Source organism: Chanodichthys erythropterus, chromosome 3 (genome assembly GCF_024489055.1).
Source record: "Chanodichthys erythropterus isolate Z2021 chromosome 3, ASM2448905v1, whole genome shotgun sequence".
Taxonomy (NCBI): domain Eukaryota; kingdom Metazoa; phylum Chordata; class Actinopteri; order Cypriniformes; family Xenocyprididae; genus Chanodichthys; species Chanodichthys erythropterus.
This window is the reverse complement of record NC_090223.1, coordinates 44,395,487-44,402,173: the sequence shown is the minus strand read 5'-3', so window position 1 is coordinate 44,402,173 and position 6,687 is coordinate 44,395,487. Positions and strand designations below refer to the sequence as shown.

General features: G+C 33.8%; 1 protein-coding gene across 2 annotated transcripts; it reads right to left on the bottom strand.

Moving 5' to 3' along the window:
* Positions 1 to 1,623: 1,623 nt before the first annotated feature.
* On the bottom strand, positions 1,624 to 2,839 carry psmg3 (proteasome (prosome, macropain) assembly chaperone 3). Of its 2 annotated transcripts, none has more exons than XM_067375950.1 (3): positions 2,726 to 2,839; positions 2,132 to 2,364; positions 1,624 to 2,040 (listed from the first exon to the last, which is right to left on the bottom strand). In XM_067375950.1, exons 2-3 carry the CDS (start codon positions 2,345 to 2,347, stop codon positions 1,888 to 1,890), a joined length of 369 nt encoding a protein of 122 aa, XP_067232051.1. In that variant the 5' UTR covers positions 2,348 to 2,364; positions 2,726 to 2,839; the 3' UTR covers positions 1,624 to 1,887. The 2 variants fall into 2 exon arrangements, with proteins under 2 accessions (XP_067232051.1, XP_067232043.1); XM_067375942.1 differs by having other exon boundaries at positions 2,735 to 2,835.
* Positions 2,840 to 6,687: the final 3,848 nt, after the last annotated feature.

The window sequence follows — 6,687 nt, the reverse complement described above, 5'->3', positions numbered from 1 at the left end:
GTACCTTAGAAAACTATTTAAAAAAATCTATAACATAACTGAATACTGATACAAATAATATAGGATTATTTCAGGTAAACTAGGGCATTGTGAGACATGAAAGGGGTCCCGGTTCACCTCCTGTTAGGGGTCAAAATGCTCCCACACATCACTGAGTGCATAAAAATGTGAGCAGGCATTTTGAAAACTCTGTAACACAAGATGTGCATGTTTACGAATTCTTTTAGTAAGTACAACTAGCATATTTTTCAGTTTGACACCAGACATTACAGGAGGCTTGACACTGCATACAATAGTGATTAGTTGTAAAAAAAAAAAATAATAATAATAATAATGTCTTCTCTACAGGAATATAGTGCAACAGTAGCATTCAGGAAGTAAAAATCCCTTTCATTTAGTCCTTAAAGGAATTCATTTTTATCATTTTTAAACTTCTTAAAATTTTAAAGGCAGACCTACTGCTAGTCAAGAGGCTGTTAATCGATGGTGTATGCTTTTGTTAAAGCCATCAGCCTTCATTATTTCACCATATTTTTAAATAATCATGTTTAACAACTGAATTTTTGTAAAATATTACTAATGCCAAACAAATCCTGTGAAGCACTGCAAATGACATAATTGAGTCAGTCTCCTTATGCTCTTTGAGTTTTGTAATAAACTTAAATATATTGTTTCTATATTTAATATTGACAACTTTAAAGGGTTAGTCCAAAGTAATTAATTACTCACCCTCATGTCATTCCACACTCGTAAGACCTTTGTTCATCTTCAGAACACAAATTAAGATATTGTTGATGAAATCTGATGACTCAGTGAGGCCTCTGTAGTGAGTAAAGCCATTCAAACTCTCAAGGTCCATACTAAAAACATATTTAAATCAGTTCATGTGAGTTCAGGGGTTTTATTTTAATATAAAGCGACAAGAATACTTTTTGTGTGCCAAAAAAAAACAAAATAACGACTTTTCAACAATATCTATATGGGGCGATTTAAAACACTGCTTCATGAATTGTTTCGAATTAGTGATTCGGATCTCTTATCAAACGGCTAAACTGCTGAAATCACGTGACTTTGGCGCTCCGATTCACTGATTCGATTCGTAAAGCTCTGAAGTGTATTTTGAAATCACCCCATCACTATATATTGTTGAAACGTTTTTTTTTTTGGCACACAAAAAGTATTTTCATCGCTTTAAAATATTAAGATAGAACCACTGAACTCACATGAACTGTTTCAAATGTGTTTTTAGTACCTTTATGGACCTTGAGAGTTTGAATGGTTTTGTTCTCTATATAGATTTCTATCATCAGATTTCATCAAAAATATCTTAATTTGTGTTCTGAAGATGAACGAAGGTCTTACGGCTGTAGAACGACATGAGGGTGAGTAATAAATGAATTTTCATTTTTGGGTGAACTTAACCCTTTAAATAAAGACTTTTTAAAAATCCCTATGGGAAAAATGAATAATAAAAAAAGTGGAAATGTGGGCAAACACTGTTGCAGTCTATAATGGTTTGGCAGACAGTTCATGTGAGGCTAATAGTGCAGGTGCTTAGTCAGGTCTCTTTTCAAAGGCATTGGGATATGTGCAAGACATTTAAATACCACCAAAATATTCAAGGTAAGAAAATATAACTTTAATCTTATGACATATGAAGGACATCCATTGTACAGAGACAAAAGGGAGTGATCTTGAACAGTACTCTGTTTTAACATAAAAAAGTAAGCATTTCAAGCTTTGTGCAGTAACAAAAGAACTTAAGATTGTCTGCACAGGTATCTTGGGTATGTCTAAATTCACAAAAGACAAGACACAATTTTTAGTTAAAATTGCACAGATATGTAATTTGTCCTCATCTAGTGCGTTTGCCGTTTCACCTCCTTTTTACCAAACTTGGCAGCCTTTGATCATATCTTTGACAGTTTTCATAGTTTCAGCACTGTTGTCTTTAAGTGAAAGGCCCAACAGGACCGGTCGGTTGCCTGATTCCTGTGAGACAAACGTTGTGACGTTCTTGGCGTAGACGTGTGTCAGAGGCTGCAAGAGAGACAAAAAAGCCAAAGTGAAATACAAACATGATTTTATCTGCCATACTGATAATCTAACAGAAACGTACTTCAAAACATACCTCATCCTTTCCCAGCAGTACTCTGGTTGTGAACATAGGTATACTGATGTCACCAGACCTTGTGTCAGGTGTTATGGACAAAAGTGTGCCAATTTTACCATACTGTGTCAGAACTATAAAAATGTAGTTGCTGAATTCTGTGCAGACAACTTGAGTTGGTATTCCGTTTATCGTTTTTTCCATCTGTTTTGATCGAATGGCGGGTTGAGGAGCCATTATTTACTTAGTTACACCTGAAAATAAATGCATTTAGTTAGAAACATGACCAAATAATAGTAAGTGACAACACTCTCACAACTGAAAAAGTTAAAAACATAGGAATAATTATTTAAGTAATAAGGAAATAGAAAAAAAGGAGCATGCTTCGCTCATTCATTCAGCTCGGTGTAGCAGAAGCACGGAGCTACAGCGACAGTAGGCCGCATGATAACGCCGACATCTAGCTTGTCAAAAGCGGTCAGACGACACAGGAAACACCGAGGCTTCAGAATCTCAAGCTGAGCACTAGATATAAGAACTGTGATATCTGCAATAACCTTATGGTACTCAAAGATACAATATAAACTGTTGAAAAATAACACAGAAGTAGCTAACCTTTCTTACCGCTAGGTCGTAAATGATCTTCTTATGTCGAAAGTGAAACCGGTTGCGAACATCCCTCGGCGAGGAAGGAAAAGCGGGTGCGTTTCATCTACGCAGTGAATGATTATTACAAGGGAAAAAGATGCGAGCTGTTGAGCTGAAGTGTGCAGGAGACGGGCTGGGAATTTATTTTGGATGACAGGATGTCACTTTTATATAATATTGTATATAATCTATCTATCTATATGATATATATATATATATATATATATATATATATATATATATATATATATATATATATATATATATATATATATATATAATGTATGTAATCTATAGGGTGAATTGCCCTAAAGTGGGACACTGCCTAATGTGGGACACCTAAGGTTTAGTGTTTGTAGGTCCCGCATAAATACATGAATGTCAGTGAAACTATAGGTTATCTGAAGCTGTGGTGCCATGTGATCAAAATCACATAGCTTCTCAATTGTTCAGTCATATATGAGATTGTAGCAATCATCAAAAAGGAAGGACCTTGTGTGAAAGCCACCCAAAGGTCAATGACATAGAGTTTTGACAAACTTGACATTAAGGAGTATAAATTAATTTTAAACAAAAAAAATCATGATATCTTTTGGCCTAATGTGCTTATGAAATGTATGTCCATCAAAAATACTATAACAATGTATGTGTAAACTATATATTTTATATTTTTATCAAATTTCCTACTGTCCCACTTTAGGAAATATGGTTTCAAAAAGTGGGACAGTATGATTGCCTAATGTGGGACAGTACTTTAGTCAGTCAAAAATGTATGGTCGGGCATGGTTTATTGGACAAAAATGGTTATTTACAGTGTTTTAGTGTTGCTTTTCAATAATAGAATGATTGTGTGTGTTTGTTGTTTAGTGAAATAGAAAACATTAGGCCAAATAAACATTTATGCAGTTCGCAGCACTTTTATGAGTTTTGACTCAATGTTAAATCCAGCCTAAAGTATGTTCAAGGCTTTTTTTAATTTATTTTTTGCAGGTTGCAAGACTTTATATTTTGCCTTCAAATAAGCCTAGGCTATATGTTGAAGAGAACAGTAAAGAATTCTGACTGTGCATTTAATTATTTTCTATATATAACATAACATAGCCTATGAAAATAGTTGCCTAATATCTTTACAATAAATGCATCAAAACTATCATATTGTATTATTTTTCTGATGATGTTCAATTATCAATCAATCCATCCATAACCAAGAAGAGAATTACTAACTTAAGAAGATTTTTACTATTCTGCATGAATCAAATGATTTTGGCCTTTTATAATAGACTTTGGCCTTTTCATAGACCTTTTATTATTATTATTATTATTATCATTATTATCATTATTATTATCATTATTATCATCATTATTATCATTATTCTTATTTTCATCATCAGATTTTGGCCTTTTATCATAGAATTTTCAGTGTCCCACATTAGGAAGCACCAGATTTTTGTAGACGACTTGCACTAAGAACACTAATATGTCTATAATTTCTTTTATGAATGTGTTATCTCCATTTTCTCTTTTGTTTTGATTAGGAGACATCCTGGGTTTTTTAAAATGGTATTGTGTGTGAATTTAATGTTTTGGCTACAAATTGCAATATGTCACAGAAGTCTGAAATGCAAAAAATGTCCCACATTAGGGCAATTCACCCTATATATATATATATATATATAAGATTATTTTATTAATTATTTTAACTTTAAATAGTAGGCATAATACTAAGCTTGTACTTTTAATAATGCCATGACATCAAACATAAAAAAGGATGTGCAATAGCCATAAGAAAATGAATTCCTTTATTCAGCAAGAACGCAATAAATTGATCAAAAGTGTCAGTAAAGACATTTATAATGTTATATTTATATTCCAAACAAATGCTGTTCTTTTGAACTTTCATTACACAAAAAAAAATGTTAAATGCTGATAAAAATAAGAAATGTTTCTTGTGCAGCAGATCAGCATATTAAAATGATTTCTGAATGATCATTTGACACTGAAGACTGGAGTAATGATGCTGAAAATTCAGCTTTGCCATCACAGGAATAAATTACATCTCAAAGGGGGGTTATGAAATCTTATGTTATTTCATGCATTCTGACTTATTTACACTGTTAAAGAGTTGAATTCTCTTGTTAAACATGGCCAAAGTTTCAAAAAACGAGTTGGACATTTGACAGAGTATTTCTGTCCCAAATAGTGTTAAGTGGAGCTGAGAGATTTATACTCCCCCATTACATTGATGTGCTCTCGATATTTGTTATTAAAATAAATAACCATAGAAACTGCTTTAAATTAGCTATCAAAATAAGGATAAAGTCGTGTCTGAAAGTTGCAATCACTTGGTTAAAATGAATGAGGCCTCGAGGCCTCAGGATCAGCGCTTATGGTTTTATAAACAAGACCCAGTTCGACGCTGGATTTACAGATCGTTTGAAACTGAAAGATGGAGCGGTCACAGCGATAAAAGATTCAAGTCATGAGTCGGAACCGCGGTGGTGAGTAAAACTGCTTCAGATGTCTGTTTTGTTGCCAGTTGGCACGTAAGTGCATATAATGAAAACAACACAAACATAATGAATCAAAAGCTATCCAGGGATAATGCGATGGTGTATTGTGTTTTTAATACATTTGTTTAGCTGACCATTGATAGCTTTGCTACACAAAAGCTGCGCATGCTCGTCACTCTTTAGCTTCACCCACGGCATGCCTCCAAAAGCTCGGCTGTTTTCAGAAAGACTCGGTACAGAGTATCTGTCTTTTATAAATCTGATAAAACTAAAGACTCTTCGGAGATATGAAGGATGCTATACTACTCTACAGGTACTTAAGATTAACAGGAGATTGGCAGAAACTGTGTGTGTTATGTACCCTTTAAAATGTATTAAAATAGAAAACAATATTATTAATATTTTTACTGTATTTTTGATAAAATAAATGCAGTCATGTCAGCATATAGAAGACTTCTTTCAAACATTTAAAAAGAATCTTATTGACCACAAACCTTATATGTGTGTGTATATATATATATATATATATATATATATATATATATATATAAACACACACACACACACACACACACACACACACACACACACACACACACACACACACACACACACACACACATAAGGTTTGTGGTCAATAAGATTCTTTTTAAATAATTAACATTAACTTTAGTAACTTGTTTTAGTTTTAAAATTAGATTTAGAGTAATTTTTAATTTAGTTTGTGTAATGGCCGTTTAGTAAAAGTTGCAGCACTGCCCATTTTGTCTATTTATCAAAGTCCCATTCCCAATGTCCGAGTTGGTGTTTTGTATACACTAAAACAATATGCAAAGGAGTCATGCTTGTTGCAAGTCTAAATATTTTGATGAAGAAACTTTGCCCAGTGAATTTGAATTGACAAACAAACAGACGTGTAAATCTATTTCAAAATGTTCTGAATTATCCTCTCTATCCACCTGGAACAGCCTGATTGCGTGTGGTTTGTCTGGATAACTTTATCCTCTGGCTGCCTCTCCCCTGTCAGTGGATCTAGTGTGGATGTGTCATACTTTTGCTGAGTAGTCCATTTGACAGTGTGTGCCATGTTCACTGAGGCTGCTCTTTGTGTTCCAGACTGTAGCTACTCTGGCAGACTTATCCTGAAGCCTTTGAGCTTTACATCTGCCTGAAAGAAGTTGCCATCTTTGCACTTTCGTCACAAGGTTGACTAGAAGTGCCAAGGCGCTCGCTCGCTCTCTCTTTCTCTCTCATTCTCTCTTGCAGACCATCTGGATAGAGCAGGTGAATGGAGTATTAGTTCTGTGAAATGTCATTTAAAATGTCACTAATTCACACCAACATAGTTGCTTGTTTTAGAATTAAATCTACAATGCAGTTTCAGCCTGTCAGGACTGTTATTGTAGGTCATTTTTAGTT

Bases quoted from the DNA above. Each gene is read 5' to 3' on its own strand.
- psmg3 (XM_067375950.1), bottom strand. From the start codon at position 2,347: ATGGCTCCTCAACCCGCCATTCGATCAAAACAGATGGAAAAAACGATA. The intron at 2,041-2,131 runs GTATGTTTTGAA...TCTCTCTTGCAG, and splicing joins TACTGCTGGGAAAGGATGAG to CCTCTGACACACGTCTACGC.